We start from the raw sequence: 20,416 nt of genomic DNA, 5'->3' as shown, positions 1-20,416 counted from the left end.
GATTGGCTGAAGTGGGCCTGTTGCCATGACGACGGCAAGGGGTTTGGTAGCGTTGCCGTGCGGTGTGTGATCTGCGCGCTGCGTGTATGGAGGAAGCAGCTGCTGATCTGATCTCTGACATTGTGTGAGACAGACATCTGAATAAACTGCGCACAGACGTGTCTTTAAACATACCGCACCGAGGCACGCCGTGCATGATTGTAAGTATGTGATCGTTTTGTTTTTTTTTGTTATTTTTTTTCCAATTTCCTGTAATTAAAAAGTGTTTGGCAGGATGCGGTTTGTGTTTCGAACAAGCTAAAAGTAAATGTGGTCAAGTGACTTTGCTTAGAGCAGCCAGCATGGCAGATCAAGCGACAGCATGTGGCCAGCTAGCTAATGTTACCCTTACTTCTCTCTGTTCTCCGGACTCGAAGCTCGAAGAGTGGAGAGGGATATTTACAGCACCGAAGGCTGGCTGTCGTTTTATTTATGAAAATAGACCTGCTGTAATATTGTAGATAGTTAAAATGTTATGCTAACGCTAGCAGTAGATTTACCTTCACTGACCCACCGAGCGACCGCTAACGCTACTTTACCTCACGCTTGTGCTGGGTGAGCTAACATAGGTAATGTTACAGCTAGTGAACTTACTCTAATAAAAGCTAAACAAAATGTAATGAACTAAGCGGAGACAAGAGACTTAGTAACGAGTCCGTTGTGCCGGGAAGTGTTGTGCAATTCCCCAAGTCATTACGTGTAACTTTGTATTCCTCATTGTGTTGCTGGCTGTGCTTGCTTGTGCGCGTACCGTTGAGCGTACCGTGGTGTTTAATGCCACAGTATCTCTAGCATTAGCTACAGAGCATATTAGTTTTCTTTGCTAACAGCACTTTCAGTTTATCTTTAGCACTTGCTTAGTCCCAGTGTTTCATTAAATGCCTTTGATTATCGCATAGTTTCTCAAGTTGTTGTAGATGTAATAGTGATATTAAATCTTTTTTTTTTTTTTAGTCTTCGTTTAGGACACACATTTCCCCCTCTTATGTATAAATAGTTCAACATTTCATGGTACATATCGGTTATACCAGAGGTTTGGAGGCTACACTCGCGAGCTGAGCACATGATGTAATGGATTATCACAAGATTGTCCCAGATACAGAGTGCTCTACAAACAATGCCAGAGTGTAGGAAAAATATCTCTGTTTAATCCAGTTGGATATACTCTGTATGTCGTTGTTGTTGAATAGACCTTTATACACTTTCTGTTATTCCACGTGTCTGCCCTTGTAGTTTCTCTACCTGCTGCCTGTCAGTGTGGTATTTATGGGGCTGGACATACCTCTTCTAAAATTCAGTTGTGTGCACTGAGGTTTCTGTGTTTGTTTGGAAAAAGTGATGGGAACATTTCTTTTCCTTTTGTGAGGAAAAGATTAATGTAGACTGACATTAATGTAGACTGACGGTCCTTTCTTTCATCTGGCTTGGCAGTTGTTAAAGCCCCAGTGGTAAATAGAAAACAAAGGCAACAGGAGTTTAAGGGACAGAAAAAGAAAAAAAACTAACAGATGTTGTCATTCTGCCATTATTTTATTGCAAGAATCTCTATGGTCATATTGTAGGTCAAACCATCTGTTGTCTTTGCTGTTTTTTGTAGTCCTACATGTATCCACTCCTGTAAATGTTAGTATGTACAGAAGCCTCTGAAGGGTAAGTACGTTTGCCTCCCAGAATAGACAAGGGTGTGCTAAACTTTACTGACATTCATTTCTATAAATAAGACTTGTCGTAACCTAGTGATGTGGTTATTGCTGATGTGAAATGGCTTTAATAACCACAAGGATTTGAAATATTATCAATAGAGTTGAATTATCATTAGTTGTGCACCATCATAAGGTTATTTGAATTGCTGGAATAGGCCTTTAAGACACTGTAGTTACCACAGGTAGCATCACTCTGTGGTTTTGAGGTTCTTTTTTACTTCAGTAAGAGGTGAAATACAGTGAAATAGGAGGCAGACTGCCCAGTGTTTTTGAATATTCTGGTCTTTTTTTTTATGGGTATGCTCACAAAGCACAATGTTCAAAAAGGTAACTGGCACTCTTGAGTGATATGCTTTAACTGATTATAACTTGAAACTAAAATTTACAACTAGTTGACGTGTCAATCGCTTATATGAGTCATGATATCATTTGGTGTTTTTGTCATCCAATCCTGACGGTAAACCCTGGCGTATTGGCCTTCTTGTTAAAGTCATTTAATTATGTAAGTTCAAAGTCTAGGCTTTTTTTTGTGCTTATTCAAAACATTTTTCGAATGAATAATTCCCTGATTGGCACATACTTCAGTGTTTTGACTATAGTAATAAAGGTTTCATTTCACATAATTGGAATATTTTAAACCAGCGTAGCACAGTAGTAGACACAGTAGTATCAAATGTCTTGAGCTTCTCTTCAACCATTGAGAGTGGTGCACTCAATTTTTACAACTTGGTAAACACACCGGTGTCACTTTTCTGAGAAGTTGCTCTGTTGTACTGTACTGATGAGAGAACGGGAGGATGTATGATAATGATGCAACGTGACAAAAGACACCACCACAACACAACATTTTCATCAAGTGAATTTCTACCTTTTTAAAACCAGTGGAGCTTCATTTTCCTGTTCAGTCATCACAACATACTGAATATAATATATAGACATTTTAATAAGGAAATGGATTTGTACTGGATTGCTCTGTTACCCTCTTTTCAAGCAAGGGCATTAGAATCTGCAGTCCAAAATGTTGGTGTTGCCATGTAATAACTCTTATCACAGAATTGTGTACTCTGACCCAGAGTAAAGGATAGGTTGTGTCCTCTAAAGTCCACCATGTTCTTTGTGGGTCTATGAGTGACTGTGGATTTAAATTCATTGCGAGAGCTGACCCATGTGGCAGAAACTTTTGGGTTTGCTAAACACAGTCTAAACCCAGTTTCTCGTGGACTTGCTGAACAGAAAGGTCAAAGCTTTGTAACTTATTTTTATCTGAAAACTCTGTAATTACCAAGTCATTTATGACTTTGAATTTAGTTGCCGTTTTAAATAGTTGGATTAGCATAGTGGTTGAATAATTCGATGGTTATCAGAATTGGGAAGTTGACGGAATTTGTTCCCTTGAAATGACTGTTTTCCCATAATTATGTTGTTGTGTGTGTATTGTATAAATTAACAACATGTGAAGGAAGTGAAAGTCGACAAGCTTTGCTACTTTTATCCTAAGTAGTGTATATTTTTTATGATCAGCTAAAGAAAGTCTTCATATTCTGCTGTTTTTATAAAGAATGTGCTGATTTCCTTCTACCTCCCATTATGAGGGCCCAGGTTGTTAAACTGAACAATCACATATCTATCTGAGATCAGTCACAAATCAGTGAGCTCCCTCTCCGAGTGCTGACGTTGGCCTCTCTGGCTTGCGAAGGTGACTGCCTCATGCAGTTTTGTGGTGGTTGGCTTGAGTGATAGAAGCTGCGCATGTGTGTGTCATCACCTGCTCACAGCCCCTGTGTGTTTTTTGAAGGAGGGATGTCCCCAGTAGTATGTGGTCTTCTGTTGTCTCAGGTCTGTGACCTTCTGCTAATCAAACGTAGGTGGCAGCTGTGAATTTGAGATGCAAATATAAACACCTCTAGAGGCATGTTTACACCCATGTTTCCCTGATCAGGATTTTGTTTTCCTGTCTTGTTCAGATGATCAACTTGTCTGTTTTTTTTTTTTTTTTTTTTTTTTTTTATGATGTTTCACATCATTTAGCATTTCCTGAGATCAGGGTACAGCTAAATGGCAGCTATTTTTATCCTGTAAGCTTTCCACTTAACAGCTGTCACTGTAACTGGGGTCATCTTATTGTAGTTAATGTCATGACATCAACAGAAAAACAGAACAGGTTGAGATTTGGTTTTGCAAATCTAAAAATAGTGTGAATGTTTCCAGTTATTGTTTTTGCTCTCTTGATTACTTGAAGCGGTTAAGCACTGTGAATGTGAACGTTTTGAGTTTCTACCTCGGTTTTTCCTCTTTAAGCCTGCCCCTGTGTGTGCATGTGTGTGTGTTTTTTACAGAAGTTTAATATGGGCAATGTGTACATTCCTGTTGCGGCGGCTCTCCCTCTAGTTCAGTTATTGTTTTACATTTCTTGATTGGTCACAGTGGTTATGCACTGCCCCTCCTTCTCTTTCCTGCCCCTCTCTAACCTCCTAACTGCCTCTGTGCCTGTCTCATTTCTGACCGGGTGGACTCAAGACGCAGCCCATTAGGGCCCATCTCATTGAAAGCAACACTGATGTGACCGTTTCCCTGACCAAGAGAAAGGAAGAGGGAAGCACGGCTGTGTCCTGTGTCACAATGGGTCTTTGTCTTATTACCCCTGGCTGAATTAACAGGATTTATTTAATTGATCATAGTATAACAACAATGACACAAGCTGACCAGCTTGTGTGCAAATGATCAGGATCTTCTTGGATGTGTGGGGCTGAATGGGGATTGTTTTGTCAGTTTACCAAAAAATTGTGGAACCAGCGCCAACTGAGGTGCCACAGAACATAACCAACTGAGTGTTCAGTTGTAAAACAATATCGTCATTAGAACAGCACGGGTTAGGTGTTTGGCCAAAGTGAAATGTAGACACAAAACTAATACATGATGCACTCTTATTTGAATGAGAGTTTTATACTGGACTCTGTACTTGAAACAGCTCAATCCATTAATAAGTACAAAGCATCGTCTAGAGCTGTGTAGAGCTTTGCTATTTTTAAAAGTCTGGCATAGTCATCAGATCACCATGGTGACTTACTGCCCAAAAAAAGTTCGATAAAAAATTAAACAAAAATGGAAGTAAACTTCATTTGAGCAGACCATGTAACAGAGGCAATTTACTTGCATGGCACCATAATGTGTATTCATTCTTTATAAGTAGAATAATAACCTGTTATTCTAAAACTTACAGTAAAAACTTGTTTGATGTTGCACCCTGATTTAACCTACTTGACCTATGTATATTGCGACTAATTTGCTGTAGCCTCTGTGTTGTACGATGTTGTATGAAGAAAGTTAATTTTGGGTATCAGATCTCAATTTTTTTGTAGCACTGCATATTGAAGCTCTCCTTGTACTTACTTTGTTTAATAACAAAAAAAGATCTTTGTAGAAAAATAATGTTTACACTCCAAAAACTGAGGTATTAAAAAAAGTAGCATTTTGGTACTGAAACCTTGGGTTCTGTATTAGCACTAATTTAAAAAAAAAAAAAAATTATACACACCCGTAATAACAGTGCAAGGTTAATGGAGACGAATAAGAGGCTGTAATGTAAAATGCAGATAGTCAACCCTTCAGTGCTGCCAGAGGAAGAGCACAGAGCTCAGAACTCTTTGCCTATCTTCATGTTGTTATTATTATTACTACTACTTACTGCATGTATGCACTTTTGTTGATTTACTCACTTCAGAAGCTTCAGTAATTATTTTTTCTTCAAAAGCAAGGTACTTCCAGCTGTCGTCTATACGCTGTTTTCTCTAGGTTTTTATGAGAGCCCTTTTGTTCCCCACTGTATTTGACGTGGATACCTATGAAGGACTCCTTTCGAGTTTGCTCTGATCCAGGAATGAAGGTTTTTGTCGCTTGATTTTCCTGCGGGGCTGTATTGGTGCTCTGTGTTTCTTGTACAAAATATTGCATTTGCAAACACTTGTAGTATTTACATGGAAAGTAATCTCTTACAGAGCACATTCCTGGAAGGGTTTCTGTTATAACTTCAACTAAGCTCCAGAAATATAGAAACTTAAAAAAAAAATCTCCCTTCATTCATGTATTACATGGATTTGGACAGTAGTGTACAGGTGTAAAGCAAATGATCTGGCAAATAGTTCTGAAATTTGAAATTTGAATCCTATTTGAAAGTATAGGAGGTTGTTGCTTATGTTGATTGCTGGTGAGTGTTTGTACACTGAACCTACAGCCACATGACCCAAGAGATAAGGTTTCAGTGTTGGCTGGGGGCTGGCATGTACTTTGGAAGGCCCCACCTCTGTTGACAGTCAAAGTGCAGTACTGTGTGTTTGAGTTTGAAAACTTGGTGTGACTCTGTCTCTGATGAACATCACAATCATTATCCATTGTTTTGTTTGCTTGTTTTTCCCCAACTGTTAAGTGATTGCATTGGTCAATAGATTAGGTTCGGCTTGGGTGTTTGTCAGCAGTCTATAAGCTACATGCTGCTGGAATTCACAGATTGCCAAAGTAAATACTGCTGCTTCAGTAAATGCTACCTCGCCGTTCAAGTCCGCTGTTTTAGCGTAGAACAAGCCCAACTGTCTCTGTGTGGAGTCTGAATTTGTTTTCTGAAAATGAACTTCCTCAACAGGCAGGAGGTGTTTCCTTCCCTCCCGTTCCTCTGTTTGAAACTGTGAGTTGAATACTGAGCACTTCTGAAACATGACTAGAGCAAAAACAACTGCTCCTTTGTACGAGCCGAGTGTGGGGCCAATTGTAATGCTTTGTGCAAGCTTTTTCTTTTGCTTTCGCCTTGGACACGGTGTAGATCGTTTTAATCCATGGAGTAGTTTTATTTAAAAATGAATCATTTAGACGTGCTTTAACAGTAGCCTGATTAGCCTTCACATTAATGGATGCTTTATTTGTTTTGACATAATTTGACCCTCCCATAAAATAAAAGACTTCCACTTGGCTACCTTGCTCTGGAACACCCTCTTTCTCTCTCTCTCCCTGTCTCTCCCACTCTAATTCAGCCCCCCTTTGTCTCATTCACAGTTTTAGAGCTCCAGCCAGACTGGGTAGTCACCTAAATATCAGTTAGGGTTTCAAGTAACAGCCCTCACTATGGGGCTGTGTGACACACCTTTGTGTATCTGTTACAGAGGTGTAACTGGTTTGTGTCAAACTGGTTTATTACTTGTGAAGAGGGTGTGGTGTGAGTTGTTCTGAAATCTTGTTCTGTTACATGAAAATGATGCGTTGTATGTAATCTTTTAAAACAGCTTTTGGGTACATGGATTGAGTATTATAAAAGTATGCCTTAATGGCACTTGGTGAGTAGTGCCATGACATACAGGTTGGCTGCGGCCTTTCCCACTGCTCTTTGTCAGACAGGTTTGTGGAGAACAGCAGCAGACTGCTGGCCTCAGCATTTTCCGCCTGTATTGATCTCCCCACATTAGCTCTCTCTTCATGCACAGACATGAGCACAATTGCTTCCCTTACAACATTGGCTGCCGTGGCAACTGAGTCCTGATCGTGAGATTCGCTCCCAGAAAACATCTCAAACCAGAACCTCTTCATTTCGATGTCGCTATCATCTCCTTTACATTCCCCCGTACATATTTGACACATCAACGGCTTGATTTGCCACTTAAAGCTATCTCCATATGTCTTTGTGTATTTTTGAATAGGCTAAGTGCTTAACAGGATAAAAGAGCAGTTTGAAAGGGGGGGGGGGTGTGCCTTGGCACCTGCTGTTAGTGCCTGCCTGTTTGCACATGAATATGATGAGGCTGGCGGTGTGCTGGGCTATTTTAACTTGCAGATGAGCCATCAGGTCAGCACCATTGCAGCTTTGGTGTATTTTCAAGGATGAGCTGCAGTCAACAGGCCAGTTCGGCTTATTAGCTCCCTCTACCCTCTCCACTCTTTACACAGCAGCGTCCCATAATTCATCGCATTCCTAGCCGCCTCCCTTTGATGCCTTTTCATAAGAGCAATGATAACTGTGATCATTGCAACAGCAGGGGTAATTGACCAGCTGCAATCATGGTAAAGCACTTCCTGTGTTTGGCTGGATGCAAGGCAGCTTTCTCATCTGTCCACCCTGCCTCTGTTGATATTCAAATGATGGTCTTCTGGAGGAACTACTCAAAAGAGGATAAGCGGTCTCTTGGACCCAAGGGCCCAGCTGATTGGTCAGGGCTGTGAAGATGGACTGAGGTGAAGCTATCTTGTGTTTTTAAGGTTAATCAGTGATCTGACACTTTACCCAGGCCATGATGTCTTTTCATTTCCCAGCCACAAAACTGAATCAAGGTCACAGGCAGTTGTTCATGGTACTTTTTTTTTTGAAGAAGAAAGGACAACAATGTGGAGTGTTTACAGCTGACTCCAGCTTCAGAAAACACTTTGGCCACACCTTTGAATCAAATGAAGACCTGATGTAGTCAAGGCCTTTTTTGCCACACCTGTGTTAGCTTGTGGTTTACTGTGAGCTAAGTGTTTGTCATCAGCATGTATTGGGTAACACTGCTGCCTGCCATGGATTTAGACTTGACTTAAACGACAAAGAAAAACCCAAAGTAGGGCTAGGTCAGTCTGCTACGTTATCTTCCATTTAACTATATTTTCAACCCAGCCTTGGGTCCTTGTCAGATGCCACCCTCACTCATCCTTTCTGGCTCTTTGCCATCAACACAAATACATAGACACTTTGTAAAAATCTGGCCCTAACTGTACCTTTACTATTAATTATCAAAAGTGCACACACGGCTTAATAAAGTCTGAAATGGTTTTCTGAAGGATACATGGTGATTTCCTGCAAAACTGTAGACTCGTCTACAGGGGGAAAACACTTCCTCGTCTACTGTACACTCGTCTACAGTTTTGGGGACTCGTCTGCTTGGTCCCTTTTCTATTTGCAAATTGATTCAGAGTAGGAGAATGTCACGTCAAGGAATATCGTTTTGTGTTTTGGTCTCTTGAGCAGAGATTTTCTCTAAACACAAATGGGCAGTTCTCTTGCTGCCTGACATATCTCATTGCTATACTTTGCCGAGAGCTGTGATTCATTCCAGACTAAGGATAACTTACATAGCCTACCTCACTACCAACTTAGTCTCAGCTCTCTCTCTCTCTTCTCCTCAGTCTCTTGGTCTCTCTTTCACTGTTTCTGTATTTCTCTCCTTCCATAAAAAGGATTTCCCTATTGTTGGATCTCTTCTTATGTTCACTCTGCCTGTCCCTTTGCCTTGCGCCTTGAAAGCTCTTTGACTTACTTTTTTTCCCTGGTGATCAGAATTTCAGAAATACATGTGGCAAACAAAGACATTTCAATGCTACTGACAAGCAGAATGCAGGACAAAAATGTAGCTACCATGATGTCACCTATAGAACAGACAGAAAGTATGCTTTTAAGGCTGAAGAAATCATGACCCTAGATTTACAAGGCACTCTGTCTGTCTGCTGTATGTTTTTCCCCTCAGTAAGAGTTGAGTGGTCATTTTTTAACTCAACTAATGCCTCAGTTTTCCCCCTCCTGTCCTCAGTGACTGCCTTTGACAAACTGATTTTAGAGGGAGAGTGTGTGTTTGTGTGTGTGTGTGTGTGTGTGTGTGTGTGTGTGTGTGTGTGTGTGTGAATGTGCGCATGTGCGCGTGAGTGTGCGTGTGAGTGTCTGTGAGTGTGTGTGTACAGTCCCTCTCCCTTCTCGCCAACCGTGCAAACACTCTCTAGTTTGACCCAGTTCTTATCTCATCACAGAAATGAAAAGATATGCCTATCCACCAAGCTCTGTGCGCCTTTCCCTCTCCAGCCTTCCAAACCCTACTTCCTTCTCGGTCTGGTTCCACAGCCTCCAGGACCACCCCGGAACCCGGGACACCTGGTGTCCACACACGGGTGAAGGAGGAGTATTCTTTACAGGGTGGCTGCCCAGCGGTTGTCTGTGGCAGAGCCAGCCAATATGGATTACTTATTTTCCTATTGACTCCTGTTTGTGGGATTTCTGCTCTTAATTGAAGGGACCGTATGGTTGTCATGGTGACACCCAGGACATAAAGCTTGTTGTGAGCTGAGCCAAAGAGTGATCTCTTTGTGCTTTTGGCCTCACAAACCAGTGTGCAAGAAAATAACAAAAAAGCTGTAGAAATATAGGTGTCTTAATAGGCAGGATGTAGTGAAATATTCAGTTTCAGGCTATGATACCTGAATATATCTCTTTCGTGCCAGTAATTACAATCATTTCTCTCTTTGCATAACTCAATACAATAGATTCAACTAAAACTTTGACAGGATCACTGCTGTTGTATAAGATGACAGGATTCATGTGAGCTCATGTAAAAAAAAAAAGAAAAAAAAAAGTATCATTGTCTTGTTAATCAGGGTACTTGGGTGGAATTGGTTAATGATGCAGGGCTCAAGGCAATATTGAATTTCCTAATGCTTTTAAACGACTGACAACTTCTGGGGCTGTAGCCTCTTCAGACTACTTAATCTGGCATGTGACAAATGGGGACTTGATGCTGGCTGAATGCAGATCGGTCAGTGAGAGCCATCCACTCTGTAAGATGGAAGCCTTCCACTCATTCCTGCAGTTGTTGGATGGTTTCATGCTCATTTACACATAACGAGCAGCTGGGTCTTATCTGAAACGAGGTGGGCGTAGAGGAGTGGAGCCTTAAGTCGGTTCAGTTGCTTGAGAGGACCTCCTCAAAGCTCCTCCGCTGGAGTCAAGAAGGTGGGGGGGGGGGGCTGAGAGCCTCTCTGTTCTTGCCAGGCATGGAGGAGAGGGGCAGTGAGAGGGTCAGGAAGCGCAATAGAGGCAGACAGGCACAGCTACAGGGGGTGTGCCCTCAGGGAACACTTAAGACAACAAGGTCAACGCTTGGAAGAGCACATCATTCCAATATGCCACATCCAGTTATTTCATTTCAACTTTGTTTTGAAATCAAGTCACAAATAAAACTGTGATTTTATCTAGATGCTGTTTTCAACATTAACAACCTCTTTTTCTCTCTCTCCTCAGACCTCTTTGATTTAATGGGTCCAATCATTGGGATGTCACCAGATAAGAAAACGGAAATTCCGGGTATGCAAGAGGAGCGGACGGGGCTCAGAGGTGTTTGTGGTGTAGGAACACTGCCTGAGGCGGAGTGTGCTTCCAGTCCGCTGGCAACCAGCGTGGATCGTACTGGAGGTAACGAGGATGAGGAGCTCACCAACCTCAACTGGCTCCACGAGAACCTGCTTCAGAACTTCACTCTGGGGGGTCCTGAGGCTCAGCCCAGTGGCAGCCCCCTTTTCGACATAGAGGGAGACTACGGGTCCAGCCAGGGCCCATCATCCTCCTCCTCATCCTCGTCACACAGCAGAGGCAGGGAGCGGGACTCGTTGAAGTCTAAGCCCCCTTTTTCATTTTCTCTGCTTATCTACATGGCCATTGAGCAGTCACCCAGCAAGTCTTTGCCTGTTAAAGAAATCTATGGCTGGATTCTTGAGCACTTCCCTTATTTCTCCAATGCTCCCACTGGCTGGAAGAACTCAGTTCGTCACAACTTGTCCCTGAACAAATGCTTCCGCAAGGTCGAGAGGAATTTGGGAAAGGTAGGTTAGCAAACTCTCTCCGAACGTTCATACATTTCACACAAATTTAAACTTAGAAAACTGCACTGTTTAAAGTATGCCCCCGCAGTGTTGCTCTTGTGACAGTGTCTGGGACTGTAACACAACTGCAGGAACCTCTGACTCTGCTGCGATAAGGGTGGAATCCAGTCAAGGTCGCAGATATTCCTACAGCGGAAATGCAAACACAGCACACTAAGATAGGACTTTATCTCCCGAAGCACTAAAAGGTAGTGCAACTGTTTTAACCAGGGAGAGAAGCATCCCACAGTTTGAAACCTCAAAGTCATGCTCCGAGAAGGAAGCAAACATGACAGAAAGTGCCGATGTGAGTTTGTAGGAACAATCTTTGTCAGCCTCGTTCTGGCAGAATTATGCTGCAATCATGCTCATTTGTGTTTGTGTTCCTATATAGAAAGGAAAAAAAAATAGAGAAGTTGGCCTTCTCATATGCACATGCTTGTGACAAAAGGTTAAACACATCCTGTATATCCTGCACAAACATTCTTGTGAAATTAATAGGATGTGAATAAAATGTTTTTTGTGAAATTTGTACTTCACTTCCTAATGGTTGCGATTTCCATTTAGCTTTCCAGCCTTTTTGTGTTGAAAAAGGTGGTGAGGAACAGAAAAGAGAGTTAGTGCTTGTTTGAGAACATTACTGACTTTAAAGCTGCTGAAACATGGTTTTCAAATGTTATGTATTTCTGTATAGCATTAATATTCATGATTAAATAAGATAACACTCAAAGTTAAACCTTGTAAAAATCATCTTCAGTTTTTTTTTTGTTTTTTTTTTTTACTGAGAGTTTCATACTCAGCTAATCTGCTCAATCAGGAATGTGGGGATGTGATTTGATGAGAGATGATTTATAGTGGCTCGCTTACATTAACAAACACCCCCAAGAGAACCTGTGTCAGACCTGTATACGCAACCTAATTTGAATGTTACTATAACTGATCCAGGGAGTGACATGAAGGCAGCCATATTGAGCTTCAGTATGAGTTCAGACTTGCGACCGGTAGAGCCCATGGTGCCAAGGCTGTGCTTGGCTAAGGCTTGATATTTTCCCACCACGGGAGGGGATGGTGGTTAGCACTCAGCGAGTGGCAACATGGTGCAGTGCAGGCCGCTCAGCGTGCAGGTGCACAGTCTGAGCCCTTCGTCTGCTGAGAGACCAGCGCCAGTTTCACATGACACACTGGCTGGTGGTTTCCGTTGCCATGGAGACATTTCCTTCTTCCTGCACCAGGGCTGGTTGGTAATCTGAGTCAAGGTTATTCTCCTCCCTCCCTCCCTCCCTCTATTCTCCTCCCAGACTGGGCAAGAATACACCGCCATCAGATAAAGTGAAAGTTGACACACTCCGCACATATCACCAACAAACAAATTAATTCCTCGCTGTGGAGCAATTATTTCCTCCTGTTGAAGCTGTTAAGGAATTCTTACTTATGCATTTGTTATTTTCCACAGTTTGGTTTTTGACATAGTGCTCCTCTAAGAACTATTGCTTTAAAGTTTTTGCCATATGTGCAAAATGAGACTTACGTGAATGAAATGTGACACATAACTATGCTGATTTAGTGCAGTGTACTGTAGCACAGATTTTATCAGCTGAGAATTTTTTCTGGAATTTTCTGAATGTAAAAATCCAAAAAATCCATGCATCATTTTGATGGATCAAATAGAATATAGAATATGGCTGCAAAGAGTTCACGTTTTTTTATTGTGGTGATTTCTTTTTTTTTTTTTTTTTTTATATATTAAAACAATTTCAGTATATCTTTTATAAAAGGTGCTATGAAGCTTATTGTTGAAAAAGAGACTGTGAAGAAGTGTAGGAGTGCACTCGTGAAGACAGTGAAAAAGATTGCAAGCTAGCAGACATGAATATAAACAACGCAGGATTCAGCATTATCAAAAATTCTGCTTTGACAGTGTATAATGTATTTTATAAACACTGGATTTAACATAACTTTTGTTTGTTTACAAGGAAACTCCAAAGAGGTTTTGTTTCTATATAATCAGAGGACCAATGAAAATCATTTCTGGTCAAACATATGGCAGTTCTGTAACACATTTGTCTAATCGTCAGGAATCAAGACTTTTCTTTTCCAATGTAAGAACTTGTAGATTTACTGCAAATCAAAATTCCCTTCACAGTTTGTAGGAAGGGAAGTGCCACAAGTTTCATACTTTAGGTGTTGAAGTTTGACTGTCCCTACTCTTTCCTACAGGCCAATGGAAAAGGTTCTCTCTGGTGTGTTGACCCTGAGTACCGCCCCAACCTGATCCAAGCCCTTAAGAAGCAGCACTTCCCTGCCGCACATGCCTTCTGCACACCTCCCGCCTCCCCACCCAGGTAGAAGTCACTCTCTGGGTGTTCTGAATTTTGAGTTTGTCTGTGTTCAAATATTACTACCGTATTTGCATTGTTGGTGAAACACATCTTAACAGGTTCTTGTTTTATTCTGGAGGTCTGTATTTCTTTTCATTTGACATTAGATCCTTTTAAATAACTGAAGGTTTGTACTTTTCCTTACATCTCCTTTGCAAAATCAAAAGCTGACCCTCTATGTCTTTTGTTTACCTTCCACAGTGCCTCCTCGCCCCCTCGCCATCTCTTTCTACAAGGCTGCTCATTCAAAGGTGAGACCGCAGCAAACTTATCTCGGTTTATAAGTTTGGATATGTACAATAAAAGCTGCCTGTCCTGCAAGAATCGGCAAATGTCTACAAATTCCACTCAGTGCAGTTTTTTTTTTAGCTTGTGTTTGTGCAGTATTTTGATTGTGTTTCCTTTGCACATTTCAGTCCCAGAACATTCAGCATCACTGTGATGTTACCTTCAACTCTTGGTTTTATTTGTTGCTTTCAAGTCATTGATGCATCATGTAGACCATAACATTGAGAGCTCCAGGTCGATGTCTCAGCCTCCGCTTTCCCCCCTCTGCCTCTTGGATTTGTAACCTTGACGACAGGCAGAGGTTCTTCTGGTGCTGAGTGTTGAGCACTCCGTCTCACTGTAATCATTAATAATTTAGAGCCCCTGAAGTGAGCTGTGAGGCTTTTAGACACTTTGTCAGGTCTGAAAAGATCGGATGCACTCTGTCAATATCAGTGGCTAGAAATTATCCTCTAGTTTGTTTCAGAGAATCTTCTGCATATTCAGTCCATTCAGTAACACTGATTGACTCACTGTCTCTCTAGTTTAAAATTACTGAAGGAGCCCAGTCCTCCCAGTCCTAATAGAGATTCCATGCTACCATGCTTTCACACCTTAGGACTGACCATCATGCATGTTCTCTCCTCTTCCAGAGTCTGACATTGATGCTGCCACTGCCATGATGCTCTTAAACTCTGCCCCCGGGTACCACGTTGACCCATGTAAGAGAATCCACAAGCAGCCATCCTTTCATATTCTTCCAACTCTGTGTCTCCTACCCCTGACATACCACCCTGTCATGCTTGAATCTTCTTTTATTTTGTGTGCTTTAATTTGTTATATGTACGTCACTAGTTTGTACAAGCAAAGTTTTTGCTTCTTGCGCAGGAAAGGTTTCAAGAACATTATTTGTACCCGATTGCATTCAAATTTTCCTGTAGACGTAGTTGCTTTTAAAGACATATTAAAGGAAGAGTCCAACATTTGGGAAACACTAGAGTCAGCGGCAGGTTAGCTTAGCTTAGCACCATGACTGGAGACAGGGGGAAACAGCTAGCCTGGCTCTGTACAAAGGTTACAAAGCCCACCTACCTGTAAAGCTCCCTAAGTAACATGTTATATGTTGTTTGTTTAATCCATAAAAAACCTGAAGTGTTAGGACAATTTCCTGTTTTACGGGGGCAGGGTTAAGTGCCTGACAGGAAGTTACTGGTCCAGATAATATACTCTCCTCCAGAAAATGACATTTTGGGAAAAAAGTATTTCCCAAAATGTAGAACTGTCGCTTTATCAAATGATTGATTCTAAAATGTTTGAGGAGAATATCACAGCAGCTAAATGCAGTTTTAGAAAGTAGTGTGAAAGTGCATGATCTTTCTACATGGTAAATCATTCATGTCACATGCTTTTAATGTGATAAGTTGTTTTTTAAATCAAACTTAAGCTATCGTTTACTCTTTACATCAGATTAGAATTTATTTAGCTTGTACTTAGTTCATTTGATTCATTGCCTGCAAAAGCCCCCTAAGGATCATTTTAATGTGAGTGGGTTTGGTTAATATTTGTACTTTCCCCATCGATGTGGATTCTGCTTAACATGCATGCAACTAGATATTTTTAAATCAGGTTTTCCCTTTTTGGCCAGGACTCATCTTAGTTCTGCTTTATACATATAAACAAAGCAAGCTAAAGATACAGTGTGTAGTCCTCTGTGTCTGATTTCTGCTTTTTCTTCTTCAGAAAAAAATCTTAAAAAACAGTAGCTAGTTTACTGTAAAGTTACATTAGGATTTACTAACTATCAGTCACGAGCTATTTTAAACCAACTAAAGTGAGAAACTTTCCCAGCTAGAGTCTGTAACATTCGTTTTACGTATCTACAACGTGCAATATTTAGAGCATTGGTCATGTTGTAACAAAAAATCCTTTTGCATTTGAAAGAATACTTACCAATTTGTCTGCTCTCCTCAGGCAATTCTGACAGCCCGCTTGACCTCTCCAGACCTGACTCCGTTCTGGTCAGCAGTGATCCAAAGCAGGACCACAACTACAGCAGCGTCGCTCTGCAGCGCTGCTCTTCCCGTTCCTCCTCCTCGTCTCTTTCCTCCCTGGACGAAGGAGGCTGTGACCGCAGGCAGTCCCGCCGCGCCGGCAGCGAGGGCTTCCACAGTGATGAGGACTCTGACCTCTGGGACGAGAGGGGCGTCCACCAGACTTCTCGACATCCACCCGCCACCAAGTGGCCCGCCGGCAAGAGGGCACGACGTGAGGTCAAGCCAGAGCTGGATGAGGAGCTGAAAGAAGCCGCCGGCTCCTTGCTGCACCTCGCTGGTATACGCAGCTGCATGGAGGGCTCCAAACGTACTGTCAAGAGCACAAAACTTAACAGGAAATGAAGATTCCCCCCATTAGACTCCGGACCCTGTGAACCCTAACCTCTGACCCCTGATCATGTGTCCCAGTGTGCCTCCTTCTCCTTATCTGATCGTTCATTGGCCATTTTGAGCCTTTTTTTGTTTGGGAATATCCCTGTCCAACAAAACAAATGGCAATAGTATCGTTCAAACAGGAGAACAAAGCCATATAGAGACTTTTGTATCTCGGGGGTAACTGCTGGGGGTGGGTGTTTGGGCTATGGAGAACCATCAAGATACCTATCCAAAATGACCCACCTGCTTCTGTTGGATTGGGAGATTATGATTCAAGAATTTTTCTCTGAAAGACAAAATGGGAAAAAGCTGAAGGTTTTATAACTCAAAGCGTTGCATGCTTCCTCCTCAAACCTGTATCCTCTTCCAAGTGAATCTATTTATGAAGCGAATGAGTGCATGTTTGTAATAGACAAAACCTAACCTGGTGTTATCAGTTTCTCCTTTTTTGTGCTAAAGAAAAAAAATGCCACTGGTTTGAAAGGAATTCTTGCTCTATGAATCCTCTTGTAAGAGAGATGCAATAATTAATCCACATCCTTAACTTTTCGACATTATTTCACAGTGGCATTTTTCAGAGTTGAGTATGCTAGTTAAACTTTACAATTAAGAGAATGAATGGAGTAGTATTATGATCTTGTTATGCGATAAACTTACTACACACGAGCTCTGGCTCTATTTCAGGATTAGCAAGATGTGGAAATAGTATTACTCTGCCACTGCCAAATTTAGTTGCAAAGTTAGCTATACTACTTCACTCAGTTTTGTGCAGCCATCACAGTGCTATAAAAATGAAAAATGAAAGCTGTTTTTTTTTTTTTTTTTGTTCTTATTTGAAAATCCACTTCTCATCCGGTCAATCCCTTTCATTCATCAGTGTGTTTTGATATTTATTGTGCAGACACAGAACATATATTCACATGTTTGGTGACAGCCTATACAAAGTAAACATCTGCCATGTATTGCCAGACGTTCACTGTGTTCATAGGTTATCCTCCATAGATTTTATTTTATTTTTGTGGGGGTGTGTGTGCGCGTGTGTATCATAGTGCATGTTGACTTCAGCCTGAACCTGAGATGACGGTCACAACAGAAGAGAGTTTGAAATGGTCTTTTTCTTCCACTGAATACGATTGGTGTAATGACAGATCTCCTTGCTACAGCGGTGTTGTAGGGCTGCTTGGTACCCTGTTGGCTTCTGGTCCTTTTTTAATGCAGAGCTGGTCAGTGGTCAGAAACAGGAGCAGACAGTAAATTACCACAGCTTCTTGCTCCATTATTTGGGTTTGCAGTTTGATTATACCTCCGTGTGTTCTCCTTGATTTTTTTTATTTTATTTTAATTTTTAATTTTTTTTTTTTTAATTCTCAGTGAATTCTCTGCTGGCTGATCCTGTGGCTGAGTTCACTAACAACTTGAGAGAAAGTTTGTCTGTTTTGGTTCAAATAAATGAAAGATCCAGAGCTTAGAGCATATTCAAGTGCAAAGAGGGAGAAGGGAACAATACAGTCAAGGCCCGAGCAAAGTGAACTTTGTATGTGCAGTTCGATCGCAGGTGAGATGTTGAAGGCCTGTGCTGCTGCTCTCATGTTGTGCCCTCGGTTCTGGCCGGCCACTAGTGTTTGTTTCTTCCTCTTCGAACAAAATAAGGAAGTGCACGCTCTCTTCTCAAGCTGTGAAATGGAGTGTTTATTGTCAGTTGATTGCATGCTTGTTCACCGAGGGGAAGTTGCAAGCCACTTGATAAAAAGGCCAATAATCTCATTTGAGCTTTTAAAAAGGCTGCGTAGTTGCAGCACACAATACAAGGTAGCATGGAACTGCACAAGGCTAACAAACTGAAAATTATATTATTTCTTCCCACAGTATGAGATCACATTTTGTCATAGTGACTGTTAGTATAGCATGCATGGTCAGTGCCAAACATTTTCTTGTGCCACTGATGTAAAACTGCAAATGGCCATGGTCACTATATTCCCCTGCTGCCATAATGTCAAAGTGATTTGGAGCAACAATGCCGTAGTTTTCTGATTCATCCTAACAGGAAATGGGAAAGGACTGCGGTCAGTACGGTGACTTAACCAATTTTTTTGGTTTATTTTTGTCGCTTTAGAGTGGGAACTGTTCTTGCCAGATTAAGCTTCAGTTCTCAGAAGTAATACTTGCATACACTGGTCTTGTTTAGCTGTGAAAAAAAGAACAAATTATTGTTCATTAATCATCACCTTATTTATGACATTAATTTATGGGATTATTGAATGCATACTCTATCAAACACTGGTCATCTGAAACAAATGACTGGGCACATTTATTTTTCTCCCTCTGTGAACTCTTCTTAATAAGTATTTTGTTTTCCTCCTTTATTTTACAGCAATACAAATTTTTTTTCTTTCACTATGTTATAGTGATTAAGTATGCCAATGTCTATTGTCCTTAGAGCGGGTGTATTGTTTTTTGTTTTTTTTTTTTTTTTCCAATTTAACCATGACTGCCAGGTTTTCTTGATGTTTTGTTTTGCTTTTTGTTAGGCTGGATAGAAGACAATTAACATTGATCCTGAAACCTTTTGTTGCCAAAACTGATGTACAGCTGGGGTTTAAAATTTAAGATGGACACATTCCCCATGTACTGTAGAAGTTCTTTGAAGCTAATTTAATCATTTTTACATTTTTCACATTTATTGTTTATGTTTAGATATTATGACTAAATAGTCACAAAATGAAGATTAGCTATCGATCTCATCACAGATAAGCATCTTTAAAGAATTACTGCCACTCATAACTCAAGCTTCCAGGTATTGTTATGGGATGTTGAAATGTTTTGAATATTACTGAAAACTGGATCAGACTAAGTCAGTCCCTAGGCGCTGCTGCTGTGTACTTTCAGACCTATATTTGTGGAGAAATAATGGAGAGACTTGTAAAGGAAAATCTCACTCATTTTTTCTGTAGCACTTGCAAAAGAAAATGTTATATTGGTCTCAAAGTGACACTTAGTCAGTGAGTTGATCTGTGGACGAGCTACCTAAACATTTTGGGTTCCCAGGACTTAAAACCCAGTTGCTTCATTGCTCAGCAGCTGTGATCGAATACTGATTATGTGATTCTCTAAATTCTGTTGCAGTTGCTATGGGTATGATTGTTGCATTTGACAAAGCTGCCAACCCAGTATCAGTTTGTGTCTGTTGTCTGCCATGTCTGTTAGACCGACACACCTTTTGGTTTTTGTATGCTAACCTCTGTTGATAAAATGTTTATAAGATTTATTTTCGCCAAAGATATGCAATTGCATTATATATGGTATTACAAAATATTAATAAAAACCTGTTCTTGTTATCACTGTGATTATCTTTTTGTTCTAGTCTGAGATGCAGCTCGGCTTTAGCACTGTCTGACTGCAAATAAGGTTTGACATGTTTTTTGCCCTCCAAACTCCACAACAGAAGAATGGCATCACTTTACATTAGTAGCCGACACTAGCAACATTTCTGAACAACATTGCCACCTGCTGTGAAGGCCACAGTTTTAGTTAAAAATGCCTATTCTTTAGAATTGCTACCTCTCCATGTGGCTGGTTTCTCAGTTTTCACATAACCATGTTACAGCTGGCAAATATTTTCCACAAAGTCCAGCAGTTCAGTGCCATTTTTACTGCACAAGCTGTGCTCAGCGCCACGTGTGGCGGCTCCTCCACACTTTTCCGTTTTCTACGGCATCTCTTTTGAATGCACCAACATGGCAGGCTGCCAGAAAGGCACCTCACATTAATGTAGATTCCAGGGCTGTGCCAGTGATGGATGCATCATCAGATGTCCTCTATGACACTCTTTGCTGTAAGTTAATTAGTCATGGAGGACTGTGGGATGAACACAGTGTGACCCTGAACAAGGGCTTGTCTGACTAGCCTCAGGCCCATTGGCACAGCTCTATTGTTCAACAGAGTCCTGTGTGTCGACTGGAAGAGG

At 41.1% G+C, this 20,416-nt stretch overlaps 1 protein-coding gene across 5 annotated transcripts; it reads left to right on the top strand.

Annotated features, from left to right (window-relative positions):
* Positions 1 to 87: 87 nt before the first annotated feature.
* On the top strand, positions 88 to 19,772 carry foxn2a (forkhead box N2a). Of its 5 annotated transcripts, none has more exons than XM_040140121.1 (6): positions 88 to 200; positions 10,762 to 11,339; positions 13,596 to 13,720; positions 13,958 to 14,007; positions 14,677 to 14,745; positions 15,995 to 19,772. In XM_040140121.1, the coding sequence occupies exons 2-6, from the start codon at positions 10,776 to 10,778 to the stop codon at positions 16,417 to 16,419; spliced, it is 1,233 nt and encodes a 410-aa protein (XP_039996055.1). In that variant the 5' UTR covers positions 88 to 200; positions 10,762 to 10,775; the 3' UTR covers positions 16,420 to 19,772. The 5 variants fall into 5 exon arrangements, with proteins under 5 accessions (XP_039996055.1, XP_039996054.1, XP_039996058.1 ...); XM_040140120.1 differs by having other exon boundaries at positions 101 to 204; XM_040140124.1 differs by lacking the exon at positions 88 to 200 and adding an exon at positions 365 to 594.
* Positions 19,773 to 20,416: the final 644 nt, after the last annotated feature.

This window comes from Xiphias gladius, chromosome 11 (assembly GCF_016859285.1).
Source record: "Xiphias gladius isolate SHS-SW01 ecotype Sanya breed wild chromosome 11, ASM1685928v1, whole genome shotgun sequence".
Taxonomy (NCBI): Eukaryota; Metazoa; Chordata; class Actinopteri; order Istiophoriformes; family Xiphiidae; genus Xiphias; species Xiphias gladius.
This window is presented reverse-complemented; position numbering and strand designations above follow the sequence as displayed.

Excerpts from the sequence above, each read along its gene's own strand:
- foxn2a (XM_040140120.1), top strand. Across the intron at positions 14,008-14,676 it reads ACAAGGCTGCTCATTCAAAG|AGTCTGACATTGATGCTGCC; the intron begins GTGAGACCGCAG and ends CTCCTCTTCCAG. Across the intron at positions 14,746-15,994 it reads CGGGTACCACGTTGACCCAT|GCAATTCTGACAGCCCGCTT; the intron begins GTAAGAGAATCC and ends TGCTCTCCTCAG.